Source organism: Phycodurus eques, chromosome 22, assembly GCF_024500275.1.
Source record: "Phycodurus eques isolate BA_2022a chromosome 22, UOR_Pequ_1.1, whole genome shotgun sequence".
Taxonomy (NCBI): Eukaryota; Metazoa; Chordata; class Actinopteri; order Syngnathiformes; family Syngnathidae; genus Phycodurus; species Phycodurus eques.
The window spans coordinates 9396570-9421813 of record NC_084546.1 but is presented as its reverse complement, the minus strand read 5'-3'; the positions used below and the strand labels follow the sequence as shown (position 1 = coordinate 9421813).

General features: G+C 42.5%; 1 protein-coding gene across 2 annotated transcripts; it reads left to right on the top strand.

Annotated features, from left to right (window-relative positions):
* The first annotated feature begins 2278 nt into the window (after positions 1-2278).
* Positions 2279-14727, top strand: tmem168a (transmembrane protein 168a). Of its 2 annotated transcripts, none has more exons than XM_061668210.1 (6): positions 2279-2323; positions 2790-3698; positions 3861-4136; positions 5167-5309; positions 9311-9588; positions 12193-14727. In XM_061668210.1, exons 2-6 carry the CDS (start codon positions 2865-2867, stop codon positions 12741-12743), a joined length of 2082 nt encoding a protein of 693 aa, XP_061524194.1. In that variant the 5' UTR covers positions 2279-2323; positions 2790-2864; the 3' UTR covers positions 12744-14727. The 2 variants fall into 2 exon arrangements, with proteins under 2 accessions (XP_061524194.1, XP_061524195.1); XM_061668211.1 differs by lacking the exon at positions 2279-2323 and adding an exon at positions 2369-2604.
* Positions 14728-25244: the final 10517 nt, after the last annotated feature.

Genomic DNA, 25244 nt, shown 5'->3' with positions numbered 1-25244 from the left:
ATGGAGAATTAGGATGAATAGGAGCCTTAATGATATATATATATATATATATATATATATATATATATATATATATATTAGCAGGAGTGCCTTATCTTTATTAAAAAGAAATCTCGATTTTTGTCTAGTCAAATTGAGTAAGTCACAGAGAAGGTTGCTTAGTTCATTTTACAATTGGAAATATATTTTTTTTAAATCATGCAAATAAACTATCTCTTATACAGCAGCGGAATAGTGTGGTTTATTTATTGAATGTATAGTACCACTGACTTTGGCCTTCAGTAGGGACTTACCTGACTCAATTTCCCTTTTAGTACCACAGTTCACGTCACAATTATAGAAACCATCAATACTATGCCAATGACCTATGGGCTCCCTCAAGGGTCAGTTCTTGGACCCCTCCTGTTCATCCTGTATATCCTACCCTTGGGTTAAATTGTTCAAAAATTTAATTTTGACTATCATAGCTATCCAGATGACACACAGTTATATGTAGCAATGTCTCCAGATGACTACAGTCCAATTGAGGTGCTGTGTCACTGTCTAAAACAGATAAATAACTGGATGAGCCAAAATCTTCTTCAATTAAACAACAACAAAACGGAGATAATTGTTTTTGGCAAGAAAGAAAAGAGGATTGCTGTTCGTAAATACCTGGAGTCACTCTCTTTAAAAACCAAAGACCAAGTCCGAAAACCTTGGTGTTCTGATATTCCATCTGTGGTTTGTGTCCTGACTTTAAACAGTCATATCAAATCAATTACAAAAACTGCCTTCTACCATCTGAAGAACATATCCAGAGTGAAGCTTTGCATGTGCCAAGCAGACCAGGAGAAGCTCATCCATGCTTTTATCTCAAGTAGACCTGACGATTGTAATGGTCTTCTGACTGGACTCCCCCAAAACAGCATTAAACAGCTGCAGCTCATTCAGAATGCTGCAGCTCGGGTTCTGACCAGAACAAAGAAGTAAGAGCATATTACTCCAATACTAAAGTCTTTACACTGGCTCCCAGTCAGCTTTAGAATAGATTTTAAAGTTCTGCTACTGGTCTATAAATCACTAAATGGTTTAGGTCTTGAATATATGAAAAAAACGCTAAAGGAATATAAACCCAGGGCTCTAAGATGAACAGACTCAGGTCAAATAGTGGCGCACAGAGTCCAAAGCAAACATGGTGAAGCAGCATTTAGCTATTAGGCTGCACACAAATGGAATAAGTTGCCAACAGAAGTGACGCCAGCCCCAAGTGTGAATGTTTTAAGTCCAGGTAAAAACTTTTTTTTTTTTTTTTTTTTTTTTTTTAGCGCATTTCCACCTTTAAATGATATTTCTTGCACTGTACGCTGATTTAATTGGACTCTCTTTTTTTCCCTCTTTGTTTTAAATGTTTATAAGCTGTTTTTTTTCTTTCTTTTTAAATGCTTTTAATCATATAAAGCACATTGAGTTCCCTTGTGTATGAAATGCGCTATATAAATACATTTGCTGTGCTTTGCTTTGCTATGCAAAAACGCAATGGAGATCAACAGCAAGCATCTGTGCCACCTTCATCATCGGGAGCAGTGCAGAATCATTAATTAGCTAATGTGGTTAATTTTCTTGCACCTGTGCTTCCGAGTCGATTGATGCAAGAAAATTAACCACACTAACAACATGACAATAACATAACTAATCTAAATCAAAGACAACATACCGACCAGAGGCCCTGATTATAACACGTGTGCAGATTGCAAGAGACATCTTTTGCTTGTCAAACTTGGCTTGCTCTGAACAACCGATTAAATGACTGAAAGAGTATTGGGCTACTAAATGGAGAGAATAGACTGTCAGGAGTAAATATATACAATTTCATGGAGCAACTATAAGAATGTAGGTTGTAAACGTAGGTCAGTGCGAGTATTTAGGCCAGCAGAGAAGTCCTTGTGTGGCCCTGACAGCTCGCCACTGAATAATACAATATACTAGAAAACAAAATGTTTGAGGCACAACGTCATGGTATGATTATGTCAAATATCAATGACTGTATTGATATAAATTGTCATGAATTATGAATTAAACAAAAAGGAAATTGTTTTAAGTAAGCACCCTTTTAAGCTGGTTATTACTGTGTGTTCTTTTTGAGACGTTTGAAATAAAACCAACTGTTGTATAAAAGATGGTAAAATAGTTTTTGATGTATATGGTAGTCCAACCTGCAAAAAAACAAAAACAAAACAAACGAACAAAAAAGGCGAATACCGAAGCTTGGGCTATTGTACCCTCGCGACTTGCTGTAGTTTGGAATCCGGAAGTAAAATTGCTTTCATTTATTCAACAAAATGTAAGTTTCATTTTATCGATAAATATTCTACAAAACTAAGCTCTAATAATTGAAGGGGTTTACTCGGTCATGTTTCCGAACGCGTCTTATCCTGTAAAAGAAAAAAAAAGAAAAAGAAACGAGTTAGCTCACTGTGGAAGGAATGTCATCGGTTAAGCTAACGTTAGTTAGCATTGAGCTTCCCTGCTGAACTGCCACATCGCCAGAAAACTGTCAGCAGCACCGCAGCCGCTTGCCAACAAAACGTGGAACTTTTCCAGAACTATAGTTCTTCAATACGGGTATACGGTGTTATCTGCTTGTTGTCACATTGTTTTAGTTTCAGCACTCATAGCAAATCATGTCGCAGCACTTTCTCTGATATGAGGGTTTGTAATGTAAACAAAGTTGAGATTTCAGGACAGGGGTGATGTAACCACTTAAAATGAGCATGGATTAAAAAAAAAAACATTTTATTTGTTCTCAGGGGATGATGTCTTCATTTATATTTACGCAAGAAGTTTGCTAGTCTTTTCTGCATTTGGATCAAGTGCTGTCAGCCATGGCTCACGACGAAGAGGAAGAGGAGCTGACCATCGAGGGGCCCAAGGAGGTGGACATGATCACATCAATACGTTGCCTTGGTTACCTGTCAAGCCTGAACCTCATGGTGGCGGTGTGCGTCGGGATGTACTTGCGCTGGGAGGTGACGAGCGAGCCGATGATCCTCGTCATCTTCATCCTGGGTCTTTTCGTCCTTGGGATTGCGAGCATCCTCCACTATTACTTTGGCATGGAGCAAGCCAGCCTGAGCCTGTTCCATCTGTGGTTTGGCTTCCTGCTCGGTCTCCTGTGCTTCCTCAGCAGTCCTGCCTTGGATTCCAACGTCAAGGAAGTCGTTGCCAACTATCTCCTCCTGGCCAGCGTGGTCATGAAGGCAATATGGGCCGCGACGGAGAGAATATGCCGCTCCATCCGCTACAAAGCCGTCTTGCTGAAGTCCACCGAGTTCCTAGAGCTGCTCGGTTTTGCCATCGCGAGCACCACCATGCTTCTCAACAAGTCAGTCGCCATCGTCGGCCTTGTGGTGGCTCTGGGCGCGCTCATCGTGGACTTGAGGATGAAGTCCGTCCTGGCTTTACCCAACTTGGTCAGCTTCGCCCTGGTCACCTCACTGGTGTTTTTCCAAGCCTTGGGCATTGCGGCCAACCCCTTCGCCTTAGGGTGCTACCTGGGTCGGCTGCTGTGCGAGCCCGTGTTGGACGTTTACTTCAGCGCGCTGGGCGCCACCGAGCGCTGGATGCCTGTGCTCACCTTGGGGAACATGTGGAGGCGGCTGTCGCTCCTGCCCTTGAGCCTGCTGGAGTTGACCTTCGTTATCCTGGCTGCCTTTAAGGTACAACCAAGGGGGGCAGGAATTTTTATGATTGTTTTGTGTGCGTGAATCTACGGCTCTATCTGAGCACAGATTCTGTAATGTGATGAGTTTGGAAACCTGATTGAAATTTGTAAAGCCTGCAAAATGCCCTGCACATTTAATGACCTTTCTCTTACGCAGCTCAGCCACTTGGAGCTGTGGTACTTGGTGATCCCAGGCTTCTGCCTCTTTGGCCTCTTCTGGTGCATCTGCCACGTCGTCCTCCTCATCACGATCTGGGGCTTCCATACAAAGCTGAGCGAGTGCCAGAAAGCCTGGCGGGCGCAGCGTTCCAGCAGCCGTGGGCTGGACCAGGTCATGGCCTCCAGGGGCATCCGGCACTTTTGCCTCATTTCGGAGCGGCTGATGTTCTTCAGCCTGCTGTCCACGGTCATTCTGGGTGCCGTGTCCTGGCAGGTAGGAGACTACCAGCAAGTTTCATTGTCAACATCAGCTAGTCAAGTGTCAAGTGTCTTCCGTCTATTTGTGGAATCTTCTATTAAAAAAACAACAGGCAATGATCACTTCAAACGCCTTTAAAATCCCCCATAAGTAATAGTAACGAAAAGACGATTACTAAAGTAGATGACCGACGTTTCATTTGTGCTATTTAATTCAGGTTTTTAGGGCAGGTGATGCCATTTGAAATTTTGACGTGTTGACTTGGAGAACCCCTCCAAATTTCGGCCCGCACAAGCTTATTAGTGGATATTTTTAACTGAAACTTGTCAGCCAATCGGAGGAGGGATCCCCGAGTCGCAGACAAAATGAAAGGGTCGAGGAGATACGTTGACAAATACCGGTAATTGGGATGTATAGCTATATAAAATCTGGTTGTATTCTAATTTTAGGGCGATTTTTGAACAGATTTTCTGTAGGCGATATCACACACACACACACAAAAAAGGCCTTTTTTTTCTAAAACAAAAACCCGAAACCCATTACCAGATTTCTTGGTGTGTTGTATTCAGGTTGAAGTGGAGATTCCAGCCAGACATTTAGACAGACTGTAATTTTGGGGGAAATCTCGTCACGTTCCTATGTTCAGTGTTTTTGCCACTTCCACTTTTAGAAATTGATTAGCATTCTCAGAAAGAGCAGCAGGCATGCGGTGAAATCAACACGTCTGCAGGAGAATGCTAAATGAGACTTCGTGCCAGTGACTCATGAAATTGATTTTACTTACATCGTAGTCCAAAGTTTTCTGTGTGTCTTTACTTTATCATTTTCATTCTGAAAGTGTTTGGTTTTGGATGTTTACTAATGTTGAGACAGTCTTAACAGTGCATTGTGTCTCTTCGAGCATGATCCTGCAGTCGGTCCCGTGTTGCGTAACTATCTTGCAAACTGTCGGCACCAATTAAGCGCCTGTGGTTGCTTCTGCGCAAAATGGAAGTGACAAATGGAAGGAAGTGACTTTTTGCGGTGCTCTGTCTTGTTCGTGTAGCCGGCCAACGGTCTCTTCCTCAGCGCGCTGCTGGTGGTGCTACCGTTGGAGTCGCTGGCCCACGGGCTATTCCACGAGCTGGGCAGCTGTCTGGGGGGCACCTGCGTTGGCTACGCCCTGGTCATCCCTACGACATACTGCAGGTAGGACTTTGTGTTAACAAAATTAAGTTTACACACTGGTGGAGAATTTCACATGCTTTTGTAAATATGATATCCCATTTCAACTCAGTTAATACAAAACCAACTGGATAAATAAGCCAATAACGATGCATAAACATGCCGCTAATGTTCGGCCCCTAAACGGATCATTCTGTTGCTCCCCGTGCAGCATACGAAGTCGTGCAGCGTTTAGCCATTAGCCGCTGCCCCTCCCGTCACCTCCCCCAGTTTCCTCTCAGATGGCTTGGCATCTTTTTTTAACAGGCCATTTACTCTTGATGATCTCCTCCCTCAATGAAAGCGTGGAAGCTAGCCGTCATTTATAAACGACTATCTCCGTCACCAAACAAGTCAGTGATGCTCACTCATGTGCCGTGCCTTCTTTATGTGGAACCTTTCCGTGTCGAACTCCCGTCCCGTCGCCACCGCCTCTCTGTATTCGAGGCTGCACGTGGCCAGGCCCACAGGGACGACTGAGGGCATGATGAGAATGCAGTGGTGTGTAATAGGCTGTTTGATGGCTGCGGATCATGTTGCCACTGAGAAAGGCTCCACAGGGAGATTACAGCGATCGGGGTGAGAAGGGGAGGCCAAAAAAAAAAACAGGAGGGTGTGACTGCAGGGAGGAAAAAACAAGGAGAGGCTGTAAAGAAAGTGAGGGAGAAGTGAGAAGGGACAGCATTTTGACAGAAGGGAGGGGTTCAGAGTGAGGATGGAAGAGAGCGGCGGAAGATGCAGCGTGAATCTCAAACTACGAGCCTTTCTTCCCCTGGGTGCCATGAGATCTGAAAAGATTAGATGAGCTTGCCAAGCCACACCGAGGATGAAGCGTGTCATTTTTCTTATTAAAACCATCGTGTGTGTGTGAATGTGTGGCTGGAAGGCTCTGTCTTTGCATCTACAGTAGCTATCAGTGCAGATGTGACACAAATTTCCAATCTGTAGTCGTAAAGGTCACCAAAATGAGGAAATTTGGCAGCTCTCTCTAGCGGCATCTCCTGGGGATGGTGCTAGACAGTGCAGTCCATTGACTAGCTGCGCAAATTGACACAAACAGCCAGTTTTGAAAAAGAATAAATAAATACAATACTGTAGGATCTGCAAACAGTGGTGCCTTGAGATACAAATTTGTTTTCGTTCCGTGATTACGCTGCTCACTCAAAACACTCCTCTCTCAGATCATATTTTTCCATTGAAATGAATGGAAATGCTATTAATCTGTTCCAGCCTTCCCCGCAAAGAAACATGTTGTAATGTACATGTATGAAAAACAAAACAAATCAACACAAGATATTCTATTGAGAAAATGGCAAAAAGCAACAATAAACAAGGAATGTAAGGTATATTTTAATGAGGACAAATAACACTCCACAGTATTGTAATTGATAAAAACATGCAGTAATGACATAATTAAATACAATTCCAATGAAGTTGGGACGTTGTGCTAAACATAAATAAAAACAGAATACAATGATTTGCAAATCATGTTCAACCTATATTTAATTGAATACACTACAAAGGCAACATATTTAATGTTCAAACTGATAAACTTTATTGTTTTTACCAAATCATTAACTTCGAATTTTATGGCTGCAACACATTCCCAAAAAGCTGGGACAGGGTCATGTTTACCACTGTTTTACATCACCTTTTCTTTTAACAACATTCAATAAACGTTTCGGAACGGTGGACACTAATTGTTGAAGCTTTGGAGGTGGAATTCTTTCCCGTTCTTGCTTGATGTACAGCTTCAGCGGTTCAACAGTCCGGGGTCTCCGTTGTCGTATTTTACGCTTCATAATGTGCCACACTTTTTCAATGGTCTGGACTGCAGCCAGGCCAGTCTAGTACCCACACTCTTTTACTACGAAGAAATGCTGTTGTAACACGTTCAGAATGTGGTTTGGCATTGCTTGCTGAAATAAGCAAGGGCGTCCGTGAAAAAGACGTTGCTTGGATGGCAGCATATGTTTCTCCGAAGCCTGTATGTACCTTCCAGCATTAATGGTGCCTTCACAGATGTGTAAGTTACCCATGCCATTGGCACTAACACAGCCTCATACCATCACAGATGCTGGCTTTTGAACTATGCATCCATAACAGTCCGGATGGTTGTTTTCCTCTTTGGCCTGGAGGACATGACGTCCACAATTTCCAAAAACAATTTGAAATGTGGACTCGTTGGACCACAGAACACTTTTCCACTTTGCAACAGTCCATCTTAGATGAGCTCGGGCCCAGAGAAGCCGGTGGCGTTTCTGGCTGTTGTTGATAAATGGCTTTTGCTTAACATAATAGAGTTTCAGGTTGCACTTAAGGATGTAGCGCCGAACTGTATTTACTGACATTGGTTTTCTGAACTGTTCCTGAGCCCATGTGGTGATATCCTTTACACATTGATGTCGGTTCTTGATGCAGTGGCCGCCTGAGGGCTCAAAGGTCACGGGCATTTTTTAAATGTTATTTTATTTTTTATTTTTTGAATAGTTTTCCCACTTTAATATTTTGAGATCATCAATCATATGTAAATATCAGACAACGATAACCCAAGTATACTCTACCATGGATGCCGTTTTCCTCCAGTCTTTTCATTATGGTTGAATCTTAACTGAGGGAGGCCTGCAGTTCTTAAGATGTTATCCTGGGTTCCTTTGTGACATCCTGGAAAAATCGTCGCTGTGCTCTTGGAGTATTTTTCGTAAGCCGGGTACACCTGGGGAAGTTCACCGCTGTTCCATGTTTTCTCCATTTCAGGATAATGGCTCTCACCGTGGTTTGCTGGAATCCTAAAGCTTTAGAACTGATTTTGTAGCCCTTTACAGACTGATAAATGTCCATTACTTTATTTCTCATCTGCTCTTGAATTTCTTTGGATTGTGGCATTTTGTTGCAGCTTTTTTGAGATCTTTTGGCCAACTTCATTTTGTCTAACAGGTTCTGTTTAAGTCATTTCTTTATTGAGAAGTTTTAGAGGTAATCAAGCTTTGATGTGGTCATTGAAAATGAACTCGGCTTTCCCAAAGAATTTTATTAGCTACAGTTAATTCATGATTTAACAAGGGGGGCATTTACTTTTTTCACACATGGCCAGGTCGCTTTGAATAGATTTTTAACCCTTAATCAATAAAACCATCGATGATTTATGATATTTACATTTGTTTCAACATTAAAGTGAAAGAAGAAGAAACATTAAAGTGGCAATCCATTGCTTAAATGGTTATAACTAGGGCTCAATGTGAATTTAACAAATTAAACAGTCGACTGTCTAAAAAAAGAAAAACAATTGGTCATTAATTTTTTAAGCGAAATGGGTTATTCTTTCTCGTGTATTCATAATTGGTCTTCAACTAAGCAAACATATAATTTATCCAAAGACTCGATTATTTGATAAAATATTTCGTAGGAAACATGGCTTAATCCCTTCAAAGGACAGAAAATGTAAAACCCTTGCTCGAAGCAAGTGAAATATTCAATATGAATAAATGACTCTAAAAATCATGTCATCACACTGCACATGCGATGAGTTGAAGCCAGAAGGACTCCATCCCATGTACTGCAAACCCAACATTCACCTGTCCTTGTCAAGGGGATGTCGAAGGTGATAACGGGGGCACCAGGCGTAATATAATGACACCCGTTATGCAGATGTCTGGAGTGAGGGCGTGAGGTATGACTCCCATCTGCTTGGCCATGAATAACATCAAGCCCGCAGATTGAAGGGGAATGTATGGCCATGTGATTTGCAGCCAGCCTTCACTTTGTGTGTGTGTGAGATTGTGTGTGCGCGTTGCCCCCCCCCCCCCCATACGACCACACAGTTTTTCATAGAATCACTTTGCCCTCGACTTGGCTTTTTAATCTCAATCGTCGTCAACCTGCTCGCCTCAGCCTTTGCTACCATTCCCAACTCTGTGATCCACTCCCCGCAAAGCCACTTCAGTGTTTTTATGCTAGCCACTCTCTTTTCCCCATTCCCCGTTCAGCGCTGATGGCCAGCCCGCCCTGCTGCCCCCGGAGCAGGCCCAACAGTTGAACCTGCGCGCCACGGGTATGCTGAACAACGTACAGCGTCTCTTCTCTCACCACATGATCCGGACGTTCGGCTGCGACTACTCGGCCAGCGGCGTCAGCCTGGAGACGCTGCACGGCAAGCTGCGCAACTTCCTGGAGCTGCGGACGGCGGACGGGCCGCGCCACGACACCTACCTGATCTTCTACAGCGGGCACACACACAAAGGAAGCGGAGCCTGGGCGCTAGCTGGTGAGACACATCATGATGTGCTTCAGTGGTTTTTTGTCATAGGGTTGATGAAGCTGGTGAACAAGTGGTTCGCCTATCTTTCTTACAGTTCTGAGGTTTTGGGTGGGTGTAATGCCTTCCTGTGTGGAGTTTGCATGTTGGTTTACTTGGATGGGTTTTCAAAATTATATATTGTATTACATGTGAACAGTTGTAGAACAAAAAACTTCAGATTTCTCAGTCATAACGGCCCTTTGACGGAAACAAAATCGACAGTGACCCCTCTTGACACCTCTTTTCTAAATTGTTCGTAGTGTGAATTGTCTAGATGTGCCATAGGCCATTTACCAGTCCAATGTTGTGATACTGTGAAACCACAATGTGTTTATGGTTATCATAACAGCAGAATCTAATACTCGCCTATGCTAACCTGTGATCCCAATGAGGACAAGCTGTATAAAAAATGGCTGCGATGGTTGATATAACTAGTTTCCCAGCAACCACACTCATTATGCTCTCATCCCCTTTTGTACTAGAATGCCAGAAAAAATAGTGGCATACATGGTGATTGTCACAATAGTTCTGTTTGTATAGAAAATGGACGGATGGAGCTTATATACTCTATATATTCCTCAAGTAATGTTTTTATAGACACCAAAAGTATCACGATGTACTTTATAAATATCTGTTAAGCACCTTTATTTCTTCAGAAAACCAAAAAAAACCAAACCACTTATTCTCCCTCCCATTTCACGATTGCATTCGCCCTGCAAGCATCATTTGCATCCCACTCTCCACTTTGCATTCTTCCCCTCCTCCCTCAGTCATTCACGGGCTGATTAGTCACAGTCCAGACAAGTGTGCCAAAGGAGTTAAAATTGCTGTGAAGGACAGAAGCCGAGCAGAGAATTCTGGGAAAGTTTTGGACGCTCTTGCTGCAACACCAATGATGACTTGACACACTGTCTTTGGGGGGAAAAAAAGGAAAATAAAAATGCCCGCAAAAGTTGTCTTTATGTCAGCATCCTAACTAACACTTGAAGCTGTAATTTTCCGACATGGCACCGCAGATCATGCCCTGAACTCATGCAACTGATTTCACATTTGTTGGCAGGGAAACACTGCTCTGTACATTTTAGCGCCACGCCCCCGCCCCTTCTGTTAAAGCCGGACATTTTTTGTGCGCTTTGTGTATCTGCTGTGGTTAGATGGACAGTCGGGCAAGTGGAAGCTGACAGGTTTGATCCACGCACAGACACTCTGTCCATCAAGAGTGTCACGCTGAAATGTCCTTGAACCACTAACACCACGACAGTTAATCGCCGCTATTCGTGGGGGATACGGATGGAGCCCTGCCACGAATAGCAGTGAGTAATCAACACCTGCCCCCCCCCCCCCCCCCAAAAATAATTGCCTATATTAATAGTTTAAACTACACAGTGGGTACAGAAAGTATTCAGACCCGCTTAAATTTGTCACTCTTTGTTATATTGCAGCCATTTGCTAAAATCATTTAAGTTAATTGCTTTCCTCATTAATGTACACACAGCACCCCATATTGACAGAAAGAAAAACGTAATTGTTGACATTTTTGCAGGTTTATTAAAAAAGAAAAACTGAAATGTCACACAGCTGTAAGTGTTCAGACCCATTGCTCAGTATTTAGTAGAAGCGCCCTTTTGAGCCAATACAACCATGAGTCTTTTTGGGAATGATGCAGCGAGTTTTTCACACCTGGATTTGGGGATCCTCTGCCATTCCTCCTTGCAGATCCTCTCCAGTTCTGTCAGGTTGGATGGTGAACGTTGGTGGACAGCCATTTTCAGGTCTCCCCAGAGATGCTCAATTGGGTTTAAGTCAGGGCTCTGGGCCATTCAAGAACAGTCACGGAGTTGTTCTGAAGCCACTCCTTTGTTATTTTAGCTGTGTGCTTAGGGTCATTGTCTTGTTGGAAGGTGAACCTTTGGCCCAGTCTGAGGTCCTGAGCCCTCCGGAGAAGGTTTTAGTCCAGGATATCCCTTGCAACCAGTTGTCCTGTCCCCGCAGCTGAAAAACACCCCCACAGCATGATGCTGCCACCACCATGCTTCACTGTTAGGACTGCCCTTGTCACCATGTCTAAGCAAGATACTGAACCCCAAAGTTAGAAAAGCGCTATTAAAGTGAAAGGCCCAAAAGAATTGCACCTGAAGTGAGCGTTGCAATATGTAAAAACGCCAATTGTCAAGCAATAATCTGTAAGCAGTCCGTCTTTTGTGAGCTTGAGCCTTTTAACAGCCGCATAGCACAGCAAATACAAACATAACCTCCACGAACAACATCCTGACATAAAAATATCTTAGAACAGTCCAGATGTATCACTTCAATGCTTCCATGTCACCACTTACTACTTTCCTATTGGCCAGGGCTGTATTAGAGCGTTACAGTTAGAGCACAAAATATGTAAACAGGTGAGTTTTTCAGTGAATAGGTGAGGATGGGTTCCACAAAATACAAACGTGAATAAGCGAATTCATAACTGCAAATAAAGCAGGTGGGGGTTCACTGTACTTAGTTTGGTGCATTACTTTAAATTAGCCCTGCGTAATCTAATACTTGATGGAATTATCACTATTATTTTCATAGGAGGGGAGAGTCTTCATCTGGCCCAGCTGCTGGAGTTGTGGAAGGAGAAGAACGCAGGTCACTGCTCGCGCCTCATCTTGGTCCTGGACACAGAAAACTCCCTCCATTGGGTCAAAGAGGTACGTAGGGTAGATGGGGTCTACATAGCGGTACAAACGGCCGAGCTGTCCGCCGCCGGGCCCGACCCAGAGGTGGGCGAGGCCCCCGTACTCGGGGACTTCACGTCCGAATGGGTGGAGTTCAACTGCAACCCAAACAGCGACACGCAGTGGTCCGAGAAGGGACGTAGCGTGGCGGCGGTCTACGGCGTGTCAAAACGCTGGAGCGACTACACGCTGCACCTCCCCACGGGCAGCGACGTGGCCAAGCATTGGAAGACCCACTTTCCCACGGTGACGTATCCCATGGTGCACCTCTCCAACTGGTGCTGTGGCCTCAACCTGTTTTGGTTGTGCAGCGTGTGTCTGCACTGCTTCAGGAGGTGCAAACTCGCGTGGTTCCCACCTGCTGTTTTGGACACAGGACAGGGCCTTAAACTGGTGCACTCCTAGATGTGCTCCATGGACACTTGGACGAGTTGAACAAATTAGCATATATGTTTCGATGCAGACATAATGGAGTCACATTGTAAGACTAAATGTCTGTTTAACAAGAGATGGGATTTAAGGCACATTCCCCCCCCATGTATTTAACATATTCAAATCATAGTAAGATTCCATAGCAATTATTTTGTATTTATATTTTCTTCTGACTAATTTTGCTAACTGTGGCTTACCAATGTAAAGGTTTTCTTTAGCACTATATTGACATTTGCTTTGTACATATGGGTCATTTCCATGTCATTTAATAACAGATCAATAATGCTTATTAAAAGTAAAAAAATCTAATTTAGCAATTTGTTTTATTCCGCCTTGGTTTTATATGGCTAAGTTTTCCATGCTGAAACAGCCATGCTTAAAGTCCTGTTTTCAAGAAATTATTGATGATTTCAAATTTTAGGCATTCATAGTAAAGGCAATCCTTATTGACAAAAAAAAAAAAAAAAAAAAAAAAGGAACTTTGAAGACACTTGGATGCATTTGTGTTAGTTTTCATTGAAAATGAATATTAAGCAATAGGGAAAAAAAATTAATTATGTTGCAAATCATGAAACTTCATTTTGGGCAGTCAAGACATTTTGGCAGTAAAGTTTGAAAAATGTTACGATGGAAATGTTTTTCTTTTCTTAGAAACAATTAACCTTTTGAAGGATAACAATGACTGCCAACAATTCAAATACTCATATCAGTAAAAATAATTATTTAAAAAAAAGAAACGCAGTGGGCCATGTCTTTACCGTGATCAAACTAAATGAAAATGACCCATACACACTTTTGATTTAATTAGGTCCTGCATTATACTTCTCAATATTAGTAACACCTTGCAAACGTCAGCTTCACTAACCGTGCAGAACTTATGGCAATCGAGGTCTCTAATGCACAAAATAACACGTGCTTTGAAATATGTAACCACTTAGCAGACCCCGCACTCTGTACTGTGCGTGGGGTCCTTTGCTGTCACTTTTTCATCCAAAACGCTGAGATGCTCATTTTCCCTTCGTCGTGGCGACGTAGAAGAATGAAGCTTTTCTCCCTGGAAACGCAAAAAGTGAGACATGCGACCGACTTGATATCATGCGAAAGAAAAGGATCACTGTTCGTAGTTTTAATACCACTTATAATGTTAAGTAAAATAACAAATAATTACAATACTAAATTCTAGGAGGAGAAGGCATAAATATGCCCACAATTCCTTGTTCTGTTGCCTTAAAAAGACCCGCTATAAACTGTATATAATGTAGATATAAGCCTCTTAGGCAAATTCCTTGTATGCTGCCTTAATTTCACTGCGATGTGCTCCTTCCATGATTGAATGGTGTCTTTCATAATGCAAATCCACCCCATGTGCTTTACTGGAGTTATGTCGGAACAAAAACGTAATAAAGTTATTTTAACAGTCATATTCATTGTGGTTCCAATGTGGAGTGTGCCTGGGAGGGAAGTGCGCAATAAATTGATTGAAGGGAAACATTTAAAGCTTGTGAAATGGAGAAAAGGGTGTCATAGAATACTTGTGTAAAGAATTTGACAGTGGCCTTCCGAATAATGTAAAAAAAATGTGCTACCTTGCGTGTACGAAGGCTGTCCTTTTTCATTCTCTCCCCTGCAAACTGCAGCCTCAGCGAAGGCTATCGAAACATACAGAACAATCACGGATACACCAGCAGTCATTCACCACAATATTAGATTACAGGCCAGATTCATCTCCCAAACTGGATTAGGTAATAAAAAGAGCCGACCCCCTCTTGAGGCCCAATGAGGATGTGCTGAGTCAGAGACGCCTGGTCTCGCACGCACACACACACACACACACACACACACACACACACACACACACACACACATTCTCCAAGCATGTAAACACACACTGCTGCACACATCGTCTGCAGCTAATCACTTGTCACGCAGCGTTAGCTTCCAATACCGGGAAAGTGACGCAACGCTTCACTGCAGTTGTTAGAGGAAATAAATGTCCTTTTATGGGCTTTCTTTTTTTTTTATCCGACAGAGAACATTTCTCTGAAGGCAAAGCGAGGGTGGAGGGCAGTTTTATGCCCTTTAACACAATTCTCACTTGCGAGTTTTGCTCCAGTAATTTGGTACATTACCGCAGGTCCATTCATTAAAATTGCAAAGGGTGTCTGAACTCGGTAAAGGAAAACTCGGTTCCGTGGTGATAATTGCTTTTTAATGCCTATGAATTAACCTGGTGAGAGCTCGGTGTTATGGCTTTTTGTGTTTGACTCTTTTTGCCACCATTTTCACACATGAGCTAAGCTAAATGTACCAGAAATGCACATAAAGATAAATGCTGTCTTCCTTATTTTATTTCCACCTCCTGTCAGACGAGAGGAAAGCGATTACTGGCGTGTTCCAATGTTCTGTGGGCATTACTGGTCTCAGTAGGCTGCTACTATCCCCGACAATGAAATGTCAAAGCCATAACCTTAAATCAGTAACGGATGGATGAGAGGATGCATTCACTGTTTGGCAAGCCTCTTTGTATTACAGCTACATCGCCATCTCTAGAATTTGATACGATATTGACAAAAACGCCTGCAAATCTGGTGTTATTTGAAAATCAATATTCCTTAACACTCTATGAATGAACCATTAGCTGTGACTAAGACCAAGCTTTCCGACACGAGGCAGTATATTTCTCTCCAGAATGCCTTATATAGTCTTGGGATTTTATTGTACACCGCACAAATTCAAGAGACCCAATGCGAGATGTAGCGAAGCACCCCCAGATCTCATAACTGAGCCTCCTCCACGTTTCACAGTAGGGACAGTGTTTTTTTTTTTCTTGGTATGCTTAATTTTTGAGTCTGTGAATAAGATCCAGTTTTGTCTCATCTGTCCAAAGGACATTCTCCCAGACACGTTTTGGCTTGTTTGTCACACTTAAATGTTTCCCATCATCAAACAAATCTAAATATTAGTCAAAGAAGAAAATGCAATTTTTAAATGAAGGTTTTTATTATTGAGGGGAAAGAAATCCAAACCTACATGGCCCTGTGTGAAAAAGTGATTGCCGCCTAAACCTAATCTCTGGTTGGGCCACCCTTAGCAGCAACAACTGGAATCAAGCGTTTGCGATAACTTGCAATGAGTCTCTTCCAGCGCTGTGGAGGAATTTTTGCCCACTCACTTTTGCAGAATTGTTGTAATGCAGCCATATTGGAGGGTTTTCGAGCATGAACTGCCTTTTTAAGGTCATGCTACGGCGTCATAATAGGATTTAGGTCAGGACTTTGACTAGACCACTCCAAAGTCTTTTGTTTTTGTTTTTCTTCAGCCATTCACAGGTAGACTTGGTGGCATGTGTTTCAGATCATAGTCTTGCTGCAGAGCCCAAGTTCATTAAAGCTTGAGATCATGAACAGATGGCCGGACATTGTCCTTCAGGATTTTTTGGTAGACAGCAGAATTCATGATTCCATTTATCACAGCAAGTTCTCCAGGTCCTGAAGCAACAAAACAGCCCCAGAGCATCACACTATCAGCCCCATATTGTACTGTTGGTATGATCTTTTTCTGAAATGCGGTGTTACTTTTACGCCCGATATAATGGGACACACGCCTTCCAAAAACTTCAACTTTTGTCTCGTCAGAGAGAGTATTTTACCAAAATTCTAGGAGATCATCAAGATCAAAATTGAGTCGAGCCTTAATGTTCTTTTTACTCAGCAGGGGTTTTCGTCTTGGAGCTCTCCCATGCAGGCCATTTTTGCCCAGTCTCTTTCTTATGGTGGAGTCATGAACACCGACCTTAACTGAGTGAAGTGGGGCCTGCAGGTCTTTGGATGTTATTGTGGGGTGTTTTTTAACGTCTTGGACGAGTCGTTGCTGCGCTGTTGGGGTAATTTCTGTCAGCCGGCCACACCTGGGAAGAATCACCACGGTTCTTTGTTTTCACCATTTGTGGATAATGGCTCTCACTGTGATTCGCTGGAGTGCCAAAGCTTTAGAAATGGCTTTATAACCTTTTCCACACTAATAGCTCTCAATTACTTTCTTTGTCATTAGTTCCTGACTTTCTTTAGATCTTGGCATGATGTCTAGCTTTTGAGGATCTTCTGCCCTACCTCACTTTGTCAGGTAGGTCCTATTGACGTAATGTCTTGATTGAGAACAGGTGTGGCAGTATCAGGCCTGGGTGTGGCTAGAGAAAGGGAACTTGGGTAAGATAAACCACAGTTATGTTTTTACCCAGTTATTACAGTGACTATATAACACTTTTAATAGGCAGACTGACTGATTACAAGTTTGAAGGACACATGATTTTACATGATTCCGTTGAACCCCAATTCAAAAGCAGTGTCTGATTTTCATTGATTAATTTTCAGTAAATGTTTTGTTGCTTTTTACTTTTGTCATTTTGAAGTTATTTCAGTGATCATTATGTTTTTTTCCCTTCTTGCATTAACAGACAGGTACCAGCAATTTTGTTCATGTGTAGAGGAGACTCTTTTCGTCAAGGATTTATGAGAAGTGGAGCCTTACTAGTCAAGTAAAGGTCAAAATTATTGAACATAAAGGAATTATTGAGTCTGTATAAATCCAAGTCATTTCAAATGGGGAAAGAACACTGCCTGTATTAAATTAGGTCGGAATTAGTTCGAAAATGGACAGATTATCTTGTTAATAGGTACTGTAAATGTCGTTTTACAGGTGTCAGTGTAACTAGATTAGTCGTTCTTAATCAAAGATATTGTAAGTACGCTTTGGATGAGGCAGACAAGGCAAGAGCTCGCCTGATCGCATTAAAAGTGCAAATGGAAAACTAACAAGACATTGCGCTCGGCGGGATCTGACTGCTTGGTAATTAGTGGCAGTGTCACAGTCGGGTCGAGGCGAGATTCCCGTTGTGTTTCTGCATCTGGAGTTGACGATGAGTCAGAGGGAAATGTGGTTTGCTTTGCTGTTGTTCTGGGAGCCTCAAGGTAATTTAGTAGGATTTTGCACCAAAAAATAAGTAATGGTAATTAGTGGAAATCTGTCACATACGTTTACTACTGAAGGTGTCGTAGGGTTGTGTGTCAGGCTTACACAACATACTGTCAACCCTTAGACTGTATCTGGTGCAATTTTCATTCCATCCGTTTGTCATGGTCTGTGTTTTGGTTTGGGTTGTGTTTAGTTTTGTTCCATGTTTTCCTGTGTTCCATGTTTGTCGTGTGCTCATGAGATTGTTGTGTCCACCTGTTCTCGTCTACTTTGTGTCGACCAATCAGCTCTCTCCAGCCACTCGTGTCTTGTCCAGGTGTTCCTCGTTGTCTCGTCAATTTGTTTGTATTTAGTTCCCTGGTTTCTTTCAGTTCTTGTCGGTTCATTGTCGTTGTCACATGTCTTTGCCATGTCATAGTCGCCAGTTGTCTTTATCATTGTGGTATGTCATTGTCAGGTGCCATTTTCCCTTTCTATTCCACGTCTTACTTACAGGTCATAGTTTGTTTCCAGTTTTAGATATTCGAGTGTTTCTTTGTTACTTTGATTTGATTGGTATCTGTTGTGGGACTTTGTTCAGTTTTCCCTTTTTGAAGATTAAATACTATTATTTTGAGACTCCCGCACTCCTGCCTCGCCTCCCTGCTTCGCTGCAATTGGGTCCACCATGTTCTTGCCTTGCGTTACTCGCCCTCGCCCTAACCACGTACGTGACACCGTTTGTGAAATGTCAAAAAGAAGAAAACTAAATCTAAATGTCTAATCAAGGTAGCCAGTGACTGCTGACTCTATTGAATATTGTATTAATAATACAAATATGACCACTCGACAAAAACATTTACACTTGTTAGTATTCATGGTTTTACACACCCAACCTTTTTTCTGTCAAGCTAAACTGCAGGAGTACTTCATAGCCTGTCAGCTCCCAACGTTCCCCCTCTACACATTGTCTCCAAATGCTCCCTGCATCGAATGCAACACTATGTATGACTCACATACAAACAAGCAATACCCGACCTATCTGCAGCTTGTCAGACAGGGACACAATGGTAAAGGGGGTGTCATCTCAACCGTGACACAACAAGGCACTCAGGCATCGACTAGCAGGGACTTTTATATTTACTTCCTGGAAAACAAGGCAAGCTCCAGTATTAAGAGCGCTTGACTTGACAGGTACCAAACGTAGGGAGTGATTTGATTTATTCCACATGATTTCAACTGGGAATTTGTAGTTCATATTCCTCTCTTTTGTGTGCGTGCACACTGTCAGTCGGACCTCACGGGGTCCATCAGGGGCTTGTTTGATTGCCACGTTGGAGCTGGCTCCAACTGAGGAGAAGGCGCAAACCAGGCAGAATTTAGACACTTAAAAAAGGAATTATGTGTGTGTGAATTGCAGATGAAGTGAGGATGGCTCATCTGCAGTTGTGTTTTAATTAAGTCAGACTGTCGAGCTGAAAACAGTAGCAAGTATTCCAATATGTCATTGTATATGTTTTATTATCTCTATTTGGAACATTCATTCCAAACCAGGCCCTTTTCCCCCGATGCCGAGCTGTTTGACCGCTGTTGGGGTTCAGTTGATCTTTCAGTAAGTCAGGACGATGGTTTTAGACCTGCTCCATGCGTAATGTTTCCCTAAGACAACATCTGTTGTGATTGGGGCTATATAGATCAAACTCGTTCGTAAATCGAGGACTTCCTGTATTTGGCAGAATAAAATTCAGATAACCGATTAATCGGCCAATTAATTTCAAAAATATACAATGAATACAATTATTTTTGGTCCCATGAGGCTTTTACAATATTTTTACAACAAAGAAAAATCTGTCAATTTTTTCAGATTTAAAAAAAAAAAGGGCCAATTAATCTGTCGGACCCCAGTCATAATATTACTAGGAAATATGTTTTGTTTTCCCCCCCAAAAATTTGATTTTACAAGAAAAGCAGACATTTTAGGTTTTCCGTCAAAGATAAACTTGTGCAATAGAACTTTGTGATTGCTGCCAAATTTGAAACATGTACTAGACAGATGTGTATATGTGTGTTTATACGAGCTACAAATATTGCCTTGCCTTATGCAACATTGTTTATTTTGAAGTTACAATAGAGGCCTACCTCACATGACAAATGGAGAGTTGGCTTGCCATGAGCACAGCTGCACAATTGTGACACTCGACCTCCAGTTAATGTCAGCCCCGGGTCAGGCTGCCATCTTTTTTATTGTTATTTATTTTTTAATCAGCGGAAGATAAATGAAATCCAAATTTGGACCCGGCGAGACAAGCGTTTGCCCGCGAGGGTCCCCAACCTTTCATGTTTTCTTCATTTCCTCATCAATGATGTTTACTTGAGGCCAGGAGATTGGAGGTGCGACATCGGGGACTGACTTTTATCACTCCCCCCCCCCCGTGTTTGCGGCTAGCCACGATGTGGAATAAAAGCTTTTTATTGATTGTCTCCGAGCGGAGTTTGACACGGCAGTGATTGCATTCTCTGCAGAGTGCATCAGTGGCGAAATAACTTAAAAACATTTGATCTTCTCTTGCTTGTTTATTCATTATGGCTGCGTGGCTCTGGTCTTCCAGATGTACACACACGGCGACTCTCACTGTGCTAATTAAAACAGCTTGTAGTCGCACACATGGCCCCCACCACTGCTGGACTGTAATTAATTTGCCTGTTTTAGACACGTACACTGCCCATGTCAAAACAGCCCGTGCTGCCTAAAGTACCGTCCCGAAAACATTGTGATTAATTAACGTAGAACTACGCCTAAATTATCACATTGCCCTGTCAATACCACGACAGGCTAAGTGTTTATTGTTCCGCTCTGCTAATCACTGACAGTTTCCCCTGATTCAACATCCCCCTCTCCCAGTGCAGTTGCCTCATCCAGAACTTGCATCCTATTCCCACGCGTGACAGTTGCCAGCACGGCATAGCTGCCCGGATCCCCGTTATCAGTCGATAATGACTGGAGACAACCCGCTATGAATGGGCTAACACTTGAGTATACAATTGCTGTAACTCAATACAGGGTACATTCGTGGTTTGGCATTTGCAAATTCACCTATTCCCAGATTTTTTTTGAAGGAGGCTATCCCCTTATATTATTTTTTTTAAGTCAGATTTTTCTCTCTTTGGCAACTGTGCTTCTTCCTTAACTATTACTCTCTCATGTGTTTATGGTTTAATAAATGCGATTATGTACAATAGGCTGTATGTGCGGCATCAAAAGCCTATACAGGCTCGCTGTTCAGGATGTCCATATATCCAATCGCTCAATGTGCAGGTGTGAGTCGCCAACTAATTTTTTTTGCGATAGTCCGGTGCAGTCAGGTTCGACCGCACCGCCAGTGTGCTGCGTGCGTGCCTGACAAAGCAACCTACAAACTACGAGCCAAACAGTATCTGTTATGGTTTTTTTTGCTCGGTGGAGGCTTAAAACAAATCAGCATGCATGTATTGTATCTGAGCACTGGAGCAGCATGTGACTATCGGCTAACATTTGACCCAGAAAGTAGTCGTAGCAAAGTGAAGCATTACCTGTCGCCCTCTGCACACCGACATTCATTTCCTTCACGCCTCGGAACCGTGGGGGCTGAAATTACTTTTACGCAGGACGGCGGAAGGTGTTTCTGTGTAAGCGCAGTGTTGGTTTGGAGACGAGACCCTGTGGTCAGCCACCATGCTACTTTCATATTAGCCAGTTGATTTATATGTGCGGACGTGCCAGGCGGTCCTTGTAATGGAGGCTTATGACAGCATGACCGAGTGGCTTCTGGCTTGACTCCATTTCTAACTTTTTTTTTTTTTAACCCCCCTTTCTGTTGCCATGAGACCAGCCCTACATTCTCAACAGGAACCCATAAATATTGCTATTCTACATTCAACCCGTGAGATGTAGCTCGAATAGACACCACAGCTAACTTTCAAAATAACACTGATTGACCAATGCCGAGTTACGATCAATCACACCAATTTATGCAAAGAACTTTCAAGGAGCTGAAATCGCAATGAGAAGTAACACAGTGGGACTCTTTAAATATTCCTCCTACACTGTTTTGGCTCTTGAGGCGTGATTTATATTACACTTTTATTTTTAATTTTTTTGTGTGTGTGTGGTGTGACAGTTCCAGCAGGTGATTAAGCAGCAGCCAATTTTCCTCTGCTTCCACTTATAGTCCAGGTTGGTCAACATGCTGCATCAGCTCTTAATATAGCAAAATTGTGATCCATCAAGACCCAAGATGCCCTGGCATTGCACTTTAACTGCCCATCCATTTTTAAGATGAGCTCATTCAACAGGTGAACAAATTTGCTTTGTCATTTAGAGGGTGTTTTTTTACCCCCTTCCTTTTCTGTTGGCTTCAATCACTTTTAGATCACGAATTGCATGTTTTTTGCAAAAAGTAATGTAGAATATTAGGAAATAAAGTGAGAAAATTTGAGGGTCACTTGAAAAGAGGTTGTCATTATGACTATCATATCAGATTTCAGATTTGACATGATTCAAAATTCATATCTTTTGCTCATCTGAGCACAAATAAAAATAAGAGCAATCAAGCAGGGATATATTTGGGAAGATAGTATGTTCGCCGGGATTTTTTCCATGTAACATTTGAGTCACCCCAGTCTGAGGTCCTGAGCACTCTGGAGAAGGTTTTCGTCCAGGATATCCCTGTACTTGTCCGCATTCATCTTTCCTTCGATTGCAACCAGTCGTCCTGTCCCTGCAGCTGAAAAAACACCCCCACAGCATGAAGCTGCCACCACTCTATTGGACAGGTGATGAGCAGTGTGTGGTTTTCTCCACACATACCGCTTAGAATTAAGGCCTAAAAGTTCGATTTTGGTCTCATCAGACCAGAGAGTCTTATTTCTCACCATCTTAGAGTCATTCAAGTGTTTTTTTTTTGTTTTTTTTTTTTTTATTTATTTTTTTTTATAAAGCAAACTCCGTGCAGGCTTACATGTGTCTTGCACTGAGGAGAGGCTTCCGTCGGGCCATTCTGCCATAAAGCCCCAAATGGTGGAGGACTGCATTGATGGTTGACTTTCTAGAACTTTCTCCCATGTCCCGACTGCATCTCTGGAGCTCAGCCACAGTGATCTTTGGGTTCTTCTTTACCTCTTTCACGTAGGCTCCTCTCCCCCGATTGCTCAGTTTGGCCGGGCGGCCAGCTCTAGCAAGGGTTCTGGTCGTCCCAAACGTCTTCCATTTAAGGATTATGGAGGTCACCGTGCTCTTAGGAACCTTAAGTGCAGCAGAAATGTTTTTGTAACCCTGGCCAAATCTGTGCCTTGCCACAATTCTGTCTCTAAGCTCTTCAGGCACTTCCTTTGACCTCATGATTCTCCTTTGCTCTGACATGCACTGTGAGCTGTAACATCTTATATAGACACGTGTGTGGCTTTCCTAATCAAGTCCATTCAGTATAATCAAACACAGCTAGACCTCAATGAAGGTGTCGAACCATCTCAAGGATGATCAGAAGAAATAGACAGCACCCGAATTAAATATGAGTGTCACAGCAAAGGGTCTGAATACTTACGGCTGTGTGTTATTACATGTATATACAACGAACTTAAATGATTTTAGCAAATGGCTGCAATATAACAAAGAGTGAAAACTTTAAGGGGGTCTGAAACTTTCCGCACCCACTGTATGAATCCACGAGAGTCCATTACTTTTATTTATTATTATTTTTTTTTTGCACCACTCTCGCTATTGACGTTCTGATGAGTGCTGCATGCTTGTCTTACGTTTTGCTTTTAAAAAAAGCGCATCCCTGCAGAGGCTGCTCGAGATGTCCACGAGCCGTGGGGAGTACATTGCCTATTTGTTGCATCAGTGCTTTAGTGGATGCAAAGCCCTCGAGGAAGCGTCAGACTCAGCACTTTCTGGCAACGATTATTGGCTTCACAATGTGGCTCTGTCTCACAAAGACATGTTGACACAAAAGAACACAAAGACACAAAAGAACATTGATTGCGAGCGTAATACTTTCTTCATGCTCGTGTGTTTTGTACAGAAATGAGCATTCTTTCTGCTCACTGTTGATTTATGACACCACTGTATTGGCTAACATTAGCATAACCTTCCAATATATTGCAGCACAAGTAGCATATTTGTATGTTTTACCTTCCAGTGAAATTGACATTGTTAGAGTAGGTATCAACCTGTTACTCCATGTTATCCATCTATTTTTTATTTGCTATATTTGCAACGCTCCGTGTTCTTTCTCTGCCGTTTGTGGCAGCTGTTGCCAAAACAAATAGCATAGTGAACTCTAATGCCTAGATTCCTCTTTCGTGTATTCTGCCCAGCAACAAGTGCAAAAGCCAATCGAGCAATTCTGTCAATCTCTGCAGCTTTTATTTCATATCATTGATAATGAATTGCATAGACTAATGCATGTGGACAAAAAGTGGCTTTTTGCTCTATTGCTTAAGTGACTGGTGCCCCACCAATTTTTCTATATTTCGACGCCACTATATTTGTTCATTAATTCTCCTTTTAAGTCCATGTTTTAAGAGCCTCTATAAATTCCTGAGCACTGACTATTGATTAAGATTCTGTGTGTATCCACACAAGTGATTAAGTGCTGATGCTTGTCGGAGTTCTGGCAGCAGGTGCGGGCATGTCGCCAGCTCTCGTCCATACTGCGGCCACAAAAAAATCTAATACGGATGACTTCATCATTTTATTTTTTTTTGCTGAGTGACCTTTCTGGCATTCCTATTCCTGCTCTGCACGCTTCGTCAATCACCACCTAGCCAACGCTGTTCAAATCCCATCCGTGTCCTCCCTTCCCAAGGGCGTTCCTGGTACGAGCCATTCAAGGTTAAGTGGCGCGTGCAGAGCAAAACTCTGCTGAGTCGCGTCCGGGCTCGCTGTGATCACATCTCATTCCCAAACTGGTGCCCCCACCCCACCCACCTGCCTCAGCAGGCGATCAATAGGATCCAATATGCCTCTGCTGGCGACTGTCAGCCAAACTCAATTTTATTTTGCAAGATGTGTGCATTTTATTAGATGAACACATATTGATGGGTGTACTGGCAGGCTGCTCGTCTGCATCACACACACGTATGCGCGCACACAAGAGGGATTTGATTAAACAACAAAGGCTGTAATTCAACTATAGTTGCTGTTAAAAGGACAATAGCACTCTACTTGATCAAGGCCTTTTTATTTTGTTTGGTTTTATTGTCATATTAATGGATAAGATAACGTTGTTGCTGTAGCAATAAACAGTATATGATTAATAATGATGTGTCAGCACAATAAATGAGGTTACTTTTGTTATTAGTGTTGTACCATTACACATTTGGGCAGTTTTCTTTAAATTTAACCAACTTTTTGACCAACTTTCTCAGAGTGTTTACGTCCAAATCAGATGAACGGTGTAGGAATTGTTTGTAAGCCGTATATGCCTCTCATGTACAAGACTTGCAGAGACGTGTCGAAACGTAAAGCTGCAGCTGAAACACCGT